Source organism: Mus musculus, chromosome 19, assembly GCF_000001635.26.
Source record: "Mus musculus strain C57BL/6J chromosome 19, GRCm38.p6 C57BL/6J".
NCBI classification, from domain to species: domain Eukaryota; kingdom Metazoa; phylum Chordata; class Mammalia; order Rodentia; family Muridae; genus Mus; species Mus musculus.
This window is the reverse complement of record NC_000085.6, coordinates 32,654,805-32,672,532: the sequence shown is the minus strand read 5'-3', so window position 1 is coordinate 32,672,532 and position 17,728 is coordinate 32,654,805. Positions and strand designations below refer to the sequence as shown.

At 42.6% G+C, this 17,728-nt stretch overlaps 1 protein-coding gene and 1 pseudogene across 4 annotated transcripts in view; one reads left to right on the top strand and one right to left on the bottom strand.

Moving 5' to 3' along the window:
- Positions 1 to 5,345: 5,345 nt before the first annotated feature.
- Positions 5,346 to 17,728, bottom strand: part of Papss2 (3'-phosphoadenosine 5'-phosphosulfate synthase 2) — a 71,519-nt gene continuing 59,136 nt past the window's right edge. For 3 of the 4 annotated variants that reach the window (NM_001201470.1, NM_011864.3, NM_001360403.1), the window contains 4 exons: positions 11,819 to 11,954; positions 9,210 to 9,478; positions 7,883 to 8,112; positions 5,346 to 7,107 (listed from right to left, as the gene is read on the bottom strand). In NM_001201470.1, the coding sequence (NP_001188399.1) occupies positions 6,966 to 7,107; positions 7,883 to 8,112; positions 9,210 to 9,478; positions 11,819 to 11,954 (777 nt within the window). In that variant the 3' untranslated portion in view covers positions 5,346 to 6,965. The remainder of the gene's footprint in view (positions 7,108 to 7,882; positions 8,113 to 9,209; positions 9,479 to 11,818; positions 11,955 to 17,728) is intronic. The other variant, XM_006527064.4, reaches the window with a different exon arrangement.
- On the top strand, positions 12,333 to 14,054 carry Gm36492 (annotated as a pseudogene).

The window sequence follows — 17,728 nt, the reverse complement described above, 5'->3', positions numbered from 1 at the left end:
TAACCAGATGAAGAGAAATACACTAATCCCAACAACCATGACTCCTGTAGGCATATTAAGCCATCAAGTCAGAGAAACTATTTCCATATAACTTAGGCAGCTTTTGAGTGTTTGTAATTTCCATTCTGCTTGAGAGAGGCATTTCACATATGTGGTTGGCTGTTAGGTTTTAAAGCGTTTGCTTTGGGTTGTACAGATTGAATCAGGCTTATTTGCTGCTTCGTTTCTGTTCTGATCTATGAGGCAACTGTGGCACCTACTTTTAAGGAGTTGGGACAGTGCGATAGCATGGAGGCACTCAGTAGTGTGCCTTGCAATCACTGCACAAATGTTAGCTATTACGCTACTGACGGCATTCTCTATACTGTATGTAACATGTGTATCTTGTCAGCCCAACTGTGTCTCAGTCTCTAAGCCATTTCTGTCATCTCTAGGCCTACACTCTAGGGACTAAGATGAAAAAGCCATGCGATGGTTCTCTGACTCTCACTGTTGGATGACTTCTGATTGGTTTGATGTCTCCTCCTGTTTTCATGCCTTTTCAAATTGAGATTTTTTAAACTCAGTGTTTGAGTCAGTTTTGACTTTGAGTCAACTTTCACTACCTCTTTCCTGCTGAATCCTACTCCATACCTGCAGTTAAAGCTGGGACTCATTAAGAGCTGGGTTGAAATGATCTAAATATTTTGCTATGGACCATAATAAACCAGGATTATTTAACATCTGTAATTTACGGGTTTGATTCAAGATGACAGTGTCTGGAGGGTCAGCTGCTTGTGTAAGAGTGAGAGGAGCCTCTCATTGGTTGGCTTTATTTCTCTACTGTAATTGGGTTATTTATGGACAGGTTATGGCTTTCTTCTGGATGAAATAAACTGGGTGTTATATAATTACATTTTTAAGCCTCTCTTAAAGTCAGAATGTTAAAAATTGCAAAAAAGGGAGGGTATAGCCTACATGAATAAAATTCCAGCATTGTCTTGGTATCTCAAGTAAAGCTGTACCATCCTCTATGTTTGGGGAAAATTCTGTCCAAAGGGGCCAGAGATAAGATGTAGTAGTTAGGATCATGTGCTATTTGTTCTTGCAGAAGATCTGAGTTTGGTTCCTAGCACCCATGTTGGCCATGTTATACAGTGGTGTATAATTCCATTTCCATGAGACTCTAATGCCTCTGTGAGCACCTGCATTCACATGTACACATACACCTACCTACCCACACACACACACACATACACACACACACACACATACACACACACACACACACACAATTAAAAATAATAAATCACAATTAAAAATAATAAATCTGTTGCAATCATATTTAAGAGGATCTGATCCATATGAAACAATCTAACTGAACCTACTAAAGTAGCTAAGAGTTACCATGTAAATGAAATCAAATCAAGAAAGTCATTTCACAATGTTAATTGAAGACATGCTGGCAAACCTGGTAATTGTTACAACCGTTTATGATAGTAGCCAGTGAGAGTATTACTAAAATTCTGATGGGGTGGTTTTTGTGGTAGTCTTAATATTTACAGTTCTAAACCTTTTTTTTTGTGGAGACTGAAATGATGGCTCAGCAGTTAAGAGCGTGCATGCTGCTCTTCAAAGGACACAAGGTTCATTCCCAGCACCCAGTTCCTTCCCGCACAATTTTCTGACATTCCCATTTCAGAGACTCCAAGGCAAACTCCTGGTGCCTGCAAGCAGCCATACTCACATGATAAACACACATAAATCAAAATTTTGAGACTGGTTTTAGATAGCTTTTGTGCTTTGAACTAAGATGAAGTGAATGTTAGTGCTATGTTGTGGGACACATAAAAAACATGGGTTTGGAAACCATGACAGTTCAGGTGTTTGTTTTTGAGAGAGGGTCTCCCAGGCTGTCCTGAAACTCCTGCATCAGTTTTCCTAGTGCCTGGAGCCTCAATGGCCACCATGATGGCGCAGTTCTAACCAAACACCAAAAAGAATTGATAACGGATATATAAATGTGTAATCAAGACATAATGTAGACCACATTGTTGTTTTGGGTTTTGTTTGTTTGTTTGTTTTGGTTTTTCGAGACAGGGTTTCTCTGTAAAGCCCTGGCTGTCCTGGAGCTCACTTTGTAGACCAGGCTGGCCTCGAACTTAGAAATCTGCCTGCCTCTGCCTCCCGAGTGCTGGGATTAAAGGCGTGCGCCACCACGCCCGGTGGACCACATTGTTTTAAAGATGCATTAGATTTCAGAAATCAGATACTCTACAGATAGCATATGTCATTATGCCTCTTCACAGGCACATCTAGGCCTTAGTCAATCTTAGAAAGACTACCCAACTAGGATTCTGTTGGCAGCAACCAACTGTAGATAATCTAGAAAATAATTTATTTGAAGCAGGTGGGATGCCTGGCCTCAGAGGGGAGCTGAAGGAACCGATCTAAATATTGAGCTCCAAATGGGTTTTATTTTTAGCAAAGATTGCTCAAGGCCTTCTATTATTCCTTCATTGGCCTTCAGGAACTTTGCCTGTTGTTCTGAGAACTCCTTGGGTTATTAAAATAGATGGCATTGAGTATAGGGGTCTGTTGGAGACATTGAGACTAAGAACAAAAGGAGATGGGTAAATTCATTCTAAAAACTTCTGGAGAGAGTGTTGGACAAACTAGAGTGGCAGTTAGCCAGCTGACTGTGAACCACAGGTAACCCAGTGGGTGTGCAGAGAATGAGAAGGGAGCCATTCCTGTGGACAGGCTTCCAAGGGCTGGTGTGTGGGACCCTGCTAAGTTCTTTCGCTTGGAGTGCTATTTACTATGGCCAACTCTGCCTAGGTAAAATAACTTAATGTTTTTATACTAGCTGGCTGATACAAGAGAGCTGTGGAAAGTGAAACAAAACACAGGTTTTTGTTTCCAGTGAGTGCAAGACCTTTCCTCTGACAAGAGTAAAGGGCAGATCGTTGCCTGTTCCAGTCCTAGTTGCACTGGACCTGTGCGGTGTCTTTAACTGAACAAGTTGGCTGGCTTGGCTGAGCCCCTACTCACCCCGATACCAGCTTTTCCATCTTGTTTTTTGGAGCTGGGAGGAGTTTGGGTTCCACCTTCAGATGCTTGTCGCTTTCATTTGTTTTTAATTCTGAAAGGTGGAATCCAGTCATCTTGAGAACATACAAGGCATCTAGACCCTTTCCTGGCATGTTCTTGACAAAATTCAAAGTAGCGGGATTGTAGCCTAGCGGTCTATTTTTGTAGGTGTGTTTGCCCTTGCAGTTTGTCCCAATAAATACACTGTTGTCTTCAATCTCTCCTGAATTACCCTCATCTTTGCAAAATATCCCTGGCAGATAAACACACAGATCCTTCCTCCATTCATACTGGTCTACTCTCTGCACTAATACTGCCAAGGTAAGGCCAAGCTTACCTCTGAATGGCTTACTTCTCTCCAAATGAAGAGGGTTGGCTTGTTTTCTTTTGGGTTGTTTGTTTGTTTGTTTGTTTTTTGTTGTTTTTAAAAATTGTTTTCCCCACTCTGATTTGCTAGCCTCATAATAAAATAGTTTTTTTTTTTACCTCTAGAACCTGGCTAAAATGTTCAAATCTAGCAAGTAGCCCATTTGTTTTTACTAATTTAAGTAAAATAACTTTGGAATGCATATAGTGAACCGTTTGAGTGCCATCTTCGTTTGGTAACTGTTCTGTGCGACCCAGTAAAAGTATTCCCCAAGGAACTATGTTGATGCCAGGGTTGGGAAAGATCAGCATCCCTATACAGACGGTCTCTAACTGCCTATTAGTAGACAATGGACATTTGAGTCATTCAAAAGCTGCATCGTCCCCTTAAACCTTTAGGCACAAGAACAACTAGCTCGTCTGTTAGATTCACTGGTTTCTTGCCTGGAAGGACACCTATGCAGAATATAAATGCTTGCAAGACTCAGATGCCTCATAGAAAAGTGGGAAATGGGGGAGGGGAATGCAAACTTGCTGTTCTTGAGGAACCAAGATTGTTTATTTGCAGGACAGATGGGTTAGAAAGAAATATTGGGGCCTGATAAATACTGATGGCCTTAGTCAGGGTTTCTATTCCTGCACAAACATCATGACCAAGAAGCAAGTTGTGGAGGAAAGGGTTTATTCAGCTTACACTTCCATACTGCTGTTCATCACCAAGGAAGTCAGGACTGGAACTCAAGCAGGTCAGGAAGCAGGAGCTGATGCAGAAGCCATGGAGGGATGTTCCTTACTTGCTGGCTCTCCTGGCTTGCTCAGCCTGCTCTCTTATAAAACCCAAGACTACCAGCCCAGAGATGATCCCACCCACAAGGGGCCTTTCGCCCTTGATCACTAATTGAGAAAATGCCTTACAGTTGTATCTCATGGAGGCATTTCCTCAACTGAAGCTCCTTTCTCTGTGATAACCCCAGCTGTGTCAAGTTGACACATAACACCTGCCAGTACACTGATGTAAGGTCTGACTGATTGATTTATGTATGCTTTTCCAGGATTTGTTTGCACTTCCTTAAGAGTGACACATGATCATAGACATTTCTTGGACTTGTGTACCCTACTAATTGATAATAGGAGTCACCAACTATGATCTGAGGAGAAAACAACAAAGGAACTACAAATGATACCATTCACTCATTTTTTTTTAATTAATTAATTTTTTTTTTTTGAGACTGGATCTTATGCAGCCCAGGTTAGTTTCAAACTCACTCCATAGCCTAGGAAACATTGTACTTCTAATATGCCTGCCTCTACCTCCCAACACTGGGATAAACAAGTATGTGCCACTGTGTCTGATTTATACAGTGCTGAGAATCAAACCAAGGCCTGTGTGCATGCTAGGCAAACAGTCTACCTGCTGAGCCATGACTCAGCACCAGGTGATAGCTTTGCATTGGCGATTACACTACTAATATTTGTGGTGAAGTAGCAGAAAACTTGCATGATGCCATTAGAAGTACATCAGGCACTCAGGAAGAAGCAAGAGCTTTGTGCCTAGCGGCCCACCTTCCCCCAGCATGAGAGTGGAAATGTACTGCCTTAGGCACACAGAATACTGGCTGCTAAGGAGGGTCTGAAGATAAGATCTATACCTATAAGAGCAAGGGCTTTGGCTTCATCACCTTAGATTGTCCTGCAGTGAAATTCTGGGTAGAATTTCATAAGTAACCCAGTCACCTCGGAGAAGCAGGTGTCCAGCTAAGACTATGAGTCATTTACATCTGAAAGTCAAGTGTGAAAATGATGTGAATAAGGGCGCCTAGAAGAGAGTAGATACTGCTCTCCAGTTAGACATTGCTATGACCCCCTGACATGGCCACTGAGGCAGTAACCAAAATCACCAGTCAACGTGGTCTTTTGAGAGATTTATTGAATAAGAACAGGTACCAGCGGGACACTGAAACAGTTATGCTGTGTGCTACAGCAGAAAGGCACTCTACTGTCTTAAAATCACAACTTCATATGCTAAGAAGGCACTACAACCCTGTCACGTTTTCAGTGAAGACATAGTTTTAAAGGCAGCAGTGAATAAATAGCTCTGATGTAAGTGAGCACAGGCGCCATACAGTCGAAGACTCACTTTGCTGTGGTCACAGTATATAACTTACTCTCAGTAGAGCTTTTCCTAGCATTTTTAAAAAACGTGGCAGTATGAAAAAAATCAGTTTCTCTTTTCAGTCTGTGGTCTCTTCCAAAGAAACCTGTATGTAAAGATGCCTTTTCTCTTATGTATTTCTTGGCAACAATGAACCATGCATAAAATACCAAAATTCCCTCTTAGCAAATAAACCATCAAAGGACATCTCACAACAGGTTCATTCTGGAAACTTATAACATCAAGAGTTTGGGATACCCTAAACCTTCGGTCTCCAAGGTGGTTGCTTCTTAGCATCCTCAAGGAGAGCTTCACTAAGTAGCTTCAGGAAATCGGAACCTCTTCCTGTGTTGTCTAGGGTAGGCAGGGCCCTAGCTTAGGAGGATGGTCAGTCTTTCAGTGTCGGCAGTATTCACTAATGTCAACTTTGTATATTACAGTGCTCAGCAGCTCTCAAAGCTTATGTGTATATATCTTCACTAGGATGATGTTTGGATTTTATCTTTGCTACAGAAATCAAGTTTTAGCTTCTCATTAATAATGTGGGTTGGTTTTGATTACAGCGATCACTTAGGTGCTTCTATAATAACTATGGCCACAGCAAAGTGTGGGGAAAGTAGTCTACAATATACCCTGGTGGTTTAGTCTGGGGGGGGGGTTGTTTTGATCCAAGCATACCATGCTTTTGAAAAGTGCCAGCCAAACTAGAGTAACTATTCATAGAAGGCCATTAGAGCGTCTCTCTCTATTGGATGATGACATTTTCATGGCAGACATAAATTACATTGTTCTTTAAGACTTAATTTACATCTTCACATGAATTTTTCTTCCAGTTGCATCTTCAGCTCGTACATTGGGCAGTGATGGTATGTGTAGTTATGAAGTAAGAGTCCTGATATAACACATTTCCTTCAAAGCGACAGTGTGTGTGTATGTATATGTGTGTGTGTGTGTGTGTATGTATGTGTGTGTGTGTGTGTGTGTGTGTGTTTTCTTTTGGTAAGTGACATTGAGATTCCAGGCTGGCACAAGTAAGCTGGAAAGTATGATTCTGTTCTGGGCTAGTCAGCTAGCCACACAGTTACATTTTTAAGAAATCTGAGACATAGTGGCTGAGATGAAGTGTACAGTGCAAATGCTTTCATTCTGGAACGTACAACGATATTGCTTTCACCTAAGACTCAGTCTCCAGTGTGAGCTTCATAGACATAATGAACTTGGTTTTAAATTATGGTTACAGCTTTTTACTTCATTGCAAAAATACTAGCTTTAAAAAGTCACCGAGAAGCAATTGGATACAGAGCAGCTAAATCACAAAAATAGAAAAAAAAAATCGTCAGAGAGCACTTGAGGAAGAAGCCAGAGCCAGGAGCACCTAGTTGGTCTTCTCCAGAGACCTGTAGTAATCTGTCAACACTTTCCACGCTTTCGGGGCCATGAAGCCATCTGGGGGATCTTCTCCTTCCCGGGCGAGCTTCCTCATGCGAGTTCCTGAGATGAAGTCAAACTCCTCGTGCCTGTCAGTACAGCAACAGAGAGTTCAGCAGAGGGAAGTAGCAGCTCTTTAAAGATCCCTGGGGCTACATTGCTGATTTTATTTTGCATTTTTTTTCTTTTTTCTGTAAACAGCCAAATGTTTTAAAATGGGCAGTTGTCTCAGTCTTTAGCTCCGAATCTTGTGGAACAAAGAAGGGATAAAAGCAGGTGTTTGCACAGTGGTTCTTGCACACCTCTCTTTTATATCTTGAGGCCAGAGATTAACTTGTTGTGTGAAGTTGGTATGGAACAGACATGTGCCATAAGTGCTCATTGAAAAGCGTCTCTCCCCATGTCCTTTCACTTAAAGGTTAGGTGTTAGGTGTCTACATAAGGCAGATCTATGGAGTTTCATATAGCCTAGCCTGGCCTAAAGCTTGATGTAGCCAAAGATGACCAGCCTGCCTCTAGCTCCCTTGTGCTGTGACTGTCGGCATGTAGCACTATGCCCAGCTCAAGAACTTTCTGTGGGGTTCCTGGAGATCAAAGCCAGGGCTGTGCAAATGCTAGGCAAGTATTCTGCTAGTAAGCTATATCCATCGGACCAAAGAGAAATGTTTACAGACCAACACCTACATGCAGAGGACTCTGCCAACAATGTCAGGGGACACAGCATTTGCAAGAGCAGGTCTATAACTCAAGGGTGTCTTTCCCATTGGAAGCCTGTAGACTGGAGACTTTTTCCAGAGGGTCAAAGTTTTCCCTCATCAGGACAGTTGTCATGTCAATTAATTTTTTTTTTCTCCAGAAACCTACCTTGCTGGATCATAAAAGTCCATGGCCTTTTTAATTTTATTGTAGGCAGCCACTCGGAACGGAATTATTTCCACAGAGGTAAGGCCAGGGGCCATACTCAAGACCTTGCCCCCGTGGGTGGGTTCATATAGGTCTTTCTTTGTCTCAGGATGGGGCATTCCTGCGGGATCCCTACCCACAATGTAGAAATTGGCTCCTGCAATCATCCGGCATCTGCAATGCCACTGGACCTGGAAAATATCACATAGGGGACATGATGGTCAGGGGTTCCTCTTTATGCCGATTCTTTTAATTTTGCTTTTGAAGTGACTGAAAGGGGCAGGTCATTTAAAAGTAGTGAGGAAGTCTGTGAGTCTAAGCCTCTAGCACTATTCAAGCTGGGTTATATTGGATAAGACTGGAGTTTTAAAGTCATGAGCTATAAGAGTCTTTCTTAATAAAGCAAGCAATTAAGAATACTTACTGTTACAAAGGACTCTGAATGACAGATTCTAAGTCATCACCTGACTGCCAACAATGAACTAATTACTGAATGACCTTCTAAGCAATTCCTGGGTCATGGTGAGCCATAGAGAGCAACTGGAACTAATAACTTGTTAGTTTCGTGATGGTGAATGTGAACGGTTGCGCTTAGTCTCAGACATTTTAAACACTTGGTCCCACGTTGGTGCGGCTGTGTAGGTGGTACAATCTTGCTGACAGAAGTATGTCACTAGGGGTAAGCTTTTGAGTTTAAAAAGCTTCATCTACTTCCAGTTTGCTCTCAGTTTTGATTCCTGCTTATGGTAAAGGATGTCAGCTCTCAGTTTCCTTCTCCTGCCCTCAAACCTGCCACTTGCTGCCAGGCTTCCCTGCTGTGACAGACTTACCACCCTGGCACCATAAGCCCACATAAACTCAGGTTATGTGGGCCATGGTGTTTTATCACATCAACGGAAAGGTAACACAGATACGACTTGTCTTATGACTGACTCAGGTGAGCTGTGCTATCTACCTATCTCAATCACGTGCCAACCTCCATATTCTCCAAGCAATATGTTTATGTTGGACTTGATGCTTCTAGCATCTTTACAAATACACATTAGAAAAAGTTAAGCTGGGCTGGGGACGCCCGGCAAATTATTATTATTATATTTTTTTGGTCTTTTGAGACAAGGTTTCTCTGTATAGCCCTGGCTGTCCTGGAACTCACTCTGTAGACCAGGCTGGCCTTGAACTCAGAAATCCGCCTGCCTCTGCTTTCGGAGTGCTGGGATTAAAGGTGTGTGCCACCATGCCCGTTTAGCCGGTGTTCTTCATGTTTGGCCCAGCTCAGGGAATTGCTCACCTCTGTGGGACCAGCATATAACATAGGAGATGGAAAGATGGCAACAATAGTTGACTTGGGATCCAGGACCCTTTCCTCCAGTACAGCTGCATGCTGTTTCATCCTCCATTCCAGAGGTACGTCATCGTCCTTGGTCCAGCCCCCAAGAGGGTGGAGCAGGAGGACTGGGTGCTTGTAACCCCTCTCCAGGAGCCTGCGGCGGGTGTCCTGCATCAGGAGGGCATGACCATTGTGGACAGGATTGCGCAACTGGAATGCAAACACGGCATCTAGAAAGGAAGAGCCAAGGTTCAAAGTTAACAATCTTGCTTGCCTGTAAGAACAGATGGGAGGATTCAGTCTTCTAGCTGTTGATAATGGGAGACCATGCCTGGGTTGTTAACTCAATTGCTTGGACAGGACAGGATGCAGAGGCAGGAAGCCACAGGACTCAGGAATTAAAACAGGTGCTGTCTTACACTTTTTCTGAAATCCTGGACTCTAGCATTCACCTGCCCCCTTGTACCTTTATGAGCCCACATATATAGAGCCCACAGAAATGTGCATGGAGACGACAGTCTACAGATGAAAAGCACACCTTCTCCTTAAATCCTGAAGAAAAGGCACTCAGGATGGACTCATGAAGTCTTTTTTTTTGTTTTTTGTTTTTTTTTTTTGTCTAGTTCTAAAATCTAATTAATATATTTCCACTGTAGGAAACTTAGGAAATATAAAAAAGCCCAAAATGAATAATGAAAATCATTGCTTCCTATCATTACTTCTCTCTTAAAATGTACAGCATGAAATGTGAAGGGGGTTCCTTTCTTGTTCCACCCCCTACCCTCCACCCCAAGAGGTGTCACTGGCAGTCTGGTGCTCCCAGAGTCCTTTGTGCTTCTATAGATAGAAGTGGGTTAAGTACTTTTTTTTCAATTTTCTTGTTTTTCAACGTTGCCTGTGCTGTGTGTGTGTGTGTGTATTCTGCAAATGCTTTTGCACTCGACAGATACACTCTAGGAATTATTCTGCACTTGCATATTTTAAACTGCTGCATAGTGTTCTAGCATGTGAGTGTAGCACAACTGTGATCCAGACAAACCAACAGATCTCATCACTTGGAGAGATGGCACCAAGATTAAGAACGGTATTACTCTTTTGGAGGACCCAAGTTTGATTCCCAGCACCCACGTCAGACAGCTCACAAAGTGCCTAGAACTCCGGCTCTGGGGGATCTGACTCCACAGGCACACATATACACCCCCCCCCCCATCTAATTAAAAGTAAGATACTTCTTTTTTTCAACATAGTATTTTTACTGTTTCTTTGGACATTTCACATCATATACCACCCATCACACCCATTTCCTAGTCCTCCCCATGTCCACTCTCTTCGTGACCTTTCCCCTCAAAAAAAAAAAAAAAATTAAAGCCAAGCAGGTCCAATTTGTGTTGCCTGTATATTCTTTGGAATATGGCCAAACTCTCAGTGGCCTGCCCTTAAATAGAACTGAGTTGATCACCTCCACACCCCTGTCAGAAGCCATCAATTGTGGAGACCTACAACTCAGCATCCCTATCACACTTTAAGAGTTCTCTTCAATGGCTTCCTGCTTAGGCTACTTCTTTTGGGGGGTGTGAGAGTGAGGATTGGGGTGGGGGTAGGCGTTGTCACAGAAGCCTACCCTCTTTGTCAACTGTGCACCTGCGGTCATCAACATCCCTGCAAATGAGTTTCCTTGCTCCCTACAGTCGGCTGGAGCCTGGATCATGGGCATCTACATGGTTTCTGTCACAGCACAGACCAAAACATGGGCTCTAGCTGCATTAGGACCATGGACCCAGACAAGGCCCTTAGAGGCAACCTGGACCACACATCACCAGGGCTTTTGGCAGCAACTTGGCCCACAGATATCAACATGATTTCAGGTTGCAACACAAACCATGGGCATCCGCATGGTCTCAGGTCGCAGCGCACGCCACTCACATTAATATGGCCCTTGGTAGCAGTATAATCTATGGACAGCAAACCTGACTGTCTTTATTCATATATATAGTTCAGCTAGCTGTGGTGGTACATGCCTATAACGTCAGCATCTGGGAGCAGAAGTTGGATCAAGAGTTCAAGGTTGGGCTGGCGAGATGGCTCAGTGAGTAAGAGCATTGACTGCTCTTCCGAAGGTCCTGAGTTCAAATCCCAGCAACCTCATGGTGGCTCACAACCGTCCGTAATGAGATCTGACGCCCTCTTCTGGTTTGTCTGAAGTCAGCTACAGTGTCCTTATGTATAATAAATGAATCTTTGTGCCAGAGTTAGCAGGGACTGAGTGAGTGGAGCCGACCAGAGTGAGCGGGGTTGACTGGAGCGAGCAGAGGTCCTAAAAATTTCATCCCCAATAACCAAATGAAGGCTCTCAACCATCTGTACAGCTACAGTGTACTCACATACGTAAAAATAAATCTTAACTAAAGAGAGAGAGGGAGTCAGTTTTCAAGGTTATCATTGGCTATATAATGAATTCAATGCCAGCCCCTAAATGGGGGAAAAAGAAAAAATCCAATTCATAATACACTTAAATTTTTGACTAGAGTGCTAAGGCATATTGACAAATACTCTAGAACCTGAATACGTACCAGCATTCATGTCTTTACACTTCTGTTTGAGCTCCAGAGGCGTAAGGCGGTATTGGTCCAGCCCATCGTCCCACCTTATTCTCTCTAGCACCTGTAGGTCTCCACCAACAAGCCAGTCCCCACTTTCCATCACCATCTAGAAGGAAAATCACTAAAGTTAATGGTAACTATGCTGATTTTTAAATTTTATTTGAAGTGTGTGTGTGTGTGTATCTGTCTGTGTGTGCGTGCATATTTGTGTAGGCAAGTGCCCGTATGTGTGGAGGCACAGACTTGGGAAACTTCTTCAATAGCCCTTCACATTATTTTTTATTTATTTTATTTTATTTTTTTAAAAAAAGATTTATTTATTTATTTATTTATTTATTTATTTATTTATTTATTTATTATATGTGTGTATACTGTAGCTGTCTTCAGACACTCCAGAAGAGGGCATCAGATTTCATTACAGATGGTTGTGAGCCACCATGTGGTTGCTAGGATTTGAACTCTGGACCTTTGGAAGAGCAGTCAGTGCTCTTAACCGCTGGTGGGCCATCTCACCAGCCCCACATTATTTTTTGAGACAGGGTTTCTCACTGATCATGTAGCTTGCAAATTTGGCTAGACAGACTGGCCAGTGAGCCCCAGGATCTGCCTGTTTTTACCTGCCTGTCTTTAAACTTCCTGGCCATTGCACTTGGATATTTTACATGGGTTCTGCAGGGATTAAACATGGGTCCTCTTGCTTGTGCAGCAAGCTCTACTCTGGCTGAGCCTTTTCCCCAGCCCTCCTGGGTTTCTTTTTAATTCATCTTGAGTTATTGTTCTGCAACATTTCAAATAGTATTTATCGAACTTTTAATTTCTTAACTTCTTGTGGTTTTCACAAAACATTGCTAGGGAGGTAGCATGGACAAGACCCTGGGCGAGTTCCAGCAGCGAATTCACACAACACAAAAGTTGCGGACTGTCTCCCAAAGTTTTTGTTTATATGGATTATATCATCAGCTAACATATTAGAAATTAAAGCTGAGAAACGTCATTTAAAAGTTGTAATGAGGCAGGGCAAGATGGCATCGTCCCTAGTACTGGGCTTGTTTTCACAGCTGCTGGCCCCTGCCTGTCTGCCTGCTGAGCTGCTCTTTAACATGGTCAAAGTTCTGCATCTGGGAGCCAGTCAATGCCAAATCTAACTGGGTGAAAGTTGGGCTGTCCTTTGGCACCTTGGTTTTCGTGTGGATTTATCTCATCGGACAACACAATGAAGATAATTTGTGGTATAAAAGAACAAATGGATTGGAGTAAACTTTGGAAATGATAACAGTCTACGTCATGTGGTGATCACAGTCATTCCTCTAGACTTGAGGATATGATAGAGTTGAGGATATGAGAAAAAAGTTACATGTATCGGTCAAGTCAACACATACATTTTTGCATTGTTAAATTAACGGAAAAAAAGTGGTAATGAATCTGTTTCTTGTTAAAACTAAATCCTCTCCTCCACTCCCCGCAAATAGGAAGGCTGGCGTTACTTTTACTATTTTCTACTCTGCTTAAGTACAACTTAACAGAAGACAGATTTTTCACAGCTACTGCATTTAATCCGAGCCAGTGAGTTTTGACTGATCTGTAAGAAGAAAATCCAACTGCAGGAACATAGCTAGAAGAGGATTTGAAGGAGGAAGAGGATTTGAAGAGCCTTCTTATGTGATCTTGGATAGTCTTTGATACTATAATAATATACTAGCTCCTCCCACCCCCACCCCACACCTCGTTTTGATAGGATCTCACTGTGAAGCCCAGGCTTGTCCCCAGCTCAGTGTCCTCTTGCTTGAGCTTTCCAAGGGATAATATCATAGGCATTTACTACCGTGTTAAGCTTTTAAGCAAATTTCCTTTTTGCAAGTATGTGCAAGTATATGACACACTTTTGTGTGTCATATGTGTGCGAGCGTGTAAAGTTCAGAAGTCAGCACCTGGTATCTTCCCTGATTGTTATTACTATTTTGTAAGCTACAAATTACTCGTGTGTGTGTGTGTGTGTGTGTGTGTGTGTGTGTGTGTGTGTGTGTGTGAGGGAGGCATAGCTGTTTTTCCCAATGCTCAAACAACTTGACAAGAACTCTTCCTTACACCAGTTTTGGTGTCTGTAGAAGTGTTTTTTGCACTTTTCTGGAATAAGTTATGGGGGAAAAAATCAACAATATGGAATCAAGGGTCTTTTTGTTTGTTTGTTTGTTTTTGTTTTTTTGAGACAGGGTTTCTCTGTATAGCCCTGGCTGTCCTGGAACTCACTTTGTAGACCAGGCTGACCTCGAACTCAGAAATCCACCTGCCTCTGCCTCCCAAGTCCTGGGATTAAAGGCGTGCGCCACCACAGCCCAGCAATATGAGGTTGACCACTTTTCCCTTCTTTAGCTTTTTTTTTTTCCATGTGGTTGCTGGGATTTGAATTCAGGACCTTCGGAAGAGCAATTGGTGCTCTTAACCACTAAGCCATCTCTCCAGCCCCATTTTTTTTTTCAGCATCATAAAGAATGACTTCCAGTGAAGCTGGTGGTTTATTAGTACAATTGTGATAACTGGAGGAGGCACCAGCAGTTTGCCCTTTATTGCTTTGTACCAGCCATGCCAATAGCAACACTGGGAAAAAAACCCTAACACTGATACCCGGCTCTGCACTTGGGAGTTTTCTGCTAAGTCTTGAGTATTGCTAGAGTTCTGTGGACCATGCTTTGAGAACCTCTGCTGGCACATCCCTAATACCATCCAATATATTTTATATTATTCTCAATAGAACTCCCAAATAGAAACCTTCAAGATAAGTTTTGTACTGTTTTCCTGCCAGGTAATTATTGTTTAGCATAATTTCCATGGACATTAACCCCAGATGCAGCCTCCTTCATTTATACCCAATTAAATAAAAGAGAATCCATTGAGCAACAAAGTGGAGCAAAAATCCATGTATAGTGCAAGAAAGACGAATTGCTGAAACCCCATCTTCTCAAAGATCTCTGGCAAGGATGCTAAGACAACTCTGGGGGAAAGACAGACTGTTGAACAAATGTTGCAGAGACGAGACACAAAAGGAAGAAGTGTATCCCATGCACAAAAGTTAGGATGGATTACAATTAGAAAATGCTTAAGAAAATAAAGGGAACAAAGCTTTGTGGCATTGGCGTTGACAGTGACTTCTTGAATGTAGCACCCAACGCACAGACTACAAAAACAAAAGTAGAAAGCTGGGACTACCATGAACTGAAAAGTTTCCTTGAACTAAAAAATAGGGGGAAAATAATCTCTCTACAGGATGACTGTTCCAAATCCTATTACATCACGAGGGGCCATTGTTACAACCTGGATGTAGTGGCTCATGCCTATAACACCAGCACTCATGGGGCCAAGGCAGGAGATTGAAGTTTGAATGCAACCTGGGCTACAAAGTTATCGCTTATCTAGAAAGAACAGAAAACTACTCCAGACCTGGTAAAAACAGCCTTCACAACAACAACAACAGGACATGGTGCTGAGTTTGAGAAACCCTGGAGGTAATGGTGCAATGGCTTGGCTCTGTTTTCATGACCTCCTTTCTCATCTCTGCGCTCAGGCAAACATTGTATACTGATATTTTCAAATACTAATACTATACATGGTTTTGTCCTCACTGCTTAAAGAAAACTTTGAAAAAGTTGACCCAAATCCCAAGGAGTTCCGTAACAATCAAGCCAGAATCTGGGAGACCTCGTCTGGGTTATTTAAGATAGGGTCTTGTGATTCTTAGGGTCAACCCTACAATAGGCTGCTGTCTTGGTGAACCCAGCACTGGAGTGACTTTGATCACCACCCAGTGTAAAGCAGGTCTGTGAAGATTGATGCTGAAACTGTCTCCTGTTATCTCTGGAGTGGGGGAACAACTCTCAAGGTAGCTGTGTCTGTAAGTTGCTCTGACCATCCCCAGAACTGTGTCCTGCTCCCAGGAAGGAGGGTCTGGAATGTTATTATAGCTAAGAATTATCTACTCCTTTCCAAGCCATCTGATTAAGGCTTAAAGTGTTGGAATAATCTTGTGAACGGTGTAAAGGTTGTCTTTATATTATTTCAAATGTTGATTTCTGTACCAGCAGAGCTGAGTACTGTCTGGACTTTGGTACTGTTATTTTCATGAAGCATCACCTGCCTTCTCTATCACTTCTAATTAGTTTAATAAAGAGCTGATGGCCTATAGCAGGGCAGGAGAGGAACGGTGGCACACCTGGGCAGAGATAGGAACTCTGGGAATGAATCAGGCATGGGACAAGTCAGACATAGAGGAAGGAACAGAAGGTAGGACTGCAGGAAAGGTAATGGCTCGAGTCACAGAACATGGATTAAAATAAATGGGTTAATTAAGTTATATGAACTAATTGAGAAGAAGCCCAAGCTATAAGACCTAAGCATTCATAAATAAAGTCTCTGTGTCATTACTGGAAGCTGGTGAGTTGAGACACTTGGCAATATTAATGGGGCTTGAAGATCTTGAAAGTTTAACATCTTTGTTTTCAGATAAGAAGGCCACTTGCAGAAAGGAAGTGGTAGAGTCAAGGTGCACACAGCTATTGTACCAAAGTCAGGACCTAAATATGGAACTTGAGAAAACCAAACTTTCTTTTCTACCACATCCACTGGCTCTCATCAGTGGTCCCCAGGCTGATATTTTAGCAACACCCTCAGTATTGCCTGCTATAGGTATTAGGCCACTGAGTCGTACCTAGGAGTCAAGGTAGGACTGACTTCAGAAAAGAGGGAATAAGATGATGCTGTGGGAGTGGAAGGAACTAGCATGATGTAATGACCAGCTCTGGAGTGTCTAGAGAAGTGTATGGGTGCTGCTGCTACAGGTACCCCAGGTAAATCTTTGTGAAAAGGATCCCAAATAAAGGTTGAACGGTTTACTCTGGCCAAAGAATAGACAGTGGATTAGGGACACATAAACAGGAAACAATGGATGTGAAATCTGGCCCAAACTGAAGCAGGAGTGAATTGATATATTTGAGTAATACTTGGAAGAGTTGCCAGAACTTAACAATTGAATAGGAAAGGGAAAGAACAAGTCACAATGGCGTGTCGGTTTTGTTTACAGGTTAAGTGGATACATACGGAGCTTCCAGGTAGGAGACTTGAGGAATAATGAGCCTAGGGAGAGGTTGACATGCTGAGTCTGAAGCACTTCCAAGACACATCTAGATAAAGCTCTCAATCGTTTTGTAACCAAGGCTTTCTCAATACTCATAGCGTGTGCAAATCATGGTCAGCTTCAAACTCCCCAGGACCAACCTGACCCCAAGCCAATCAAGCCAGATTCTGGGAGACCTCGTCTGGGTTAAGATAGGGCCTGGTGATATGGCCCATGATGGGCTCCTCATGATGCTGTAGTCTCTCTGGTGCTGGAATCAAAGTATGAGCCATTCTGACTGGCATAATCTGCACAATTCTTTAGTGATTCGATTGAACTTGCTGTCCAGCTGGTCTTCATATGGACAAAAACCTCTGCTCCTGCCTTTCATTGGGAAGACGTACTTTGCTCTCCCGATTTCTATGTCTTTAAAACAAGAGCGATCATTTTTATTTACTTAACTAGAGAACTGTGAGAAAAATTATTGGTTGGTAAAACAGAGCACCATGGTCATGGGTTTCCTCTAAGTACTACTCCCATACATTCTAGCTGTTCCTCACAGTGACCCTGAGATCATGCCATTTGGTTCTGTACTTTATGACTCTGAGAATCCTTGAGTAGAAAGGGCATGTGATGGTTTGATTGGGAATGGTCCCTATCAAGATTTATATATTTGAATGTTTGGTCATTAAGGAGTCGTGCCACTTAACAGGGATTATGAGGGGTGGCCTTGTTGGAGGAAGTATGTCATTGGGGTAGGCTTTGGAGTTTCAAAA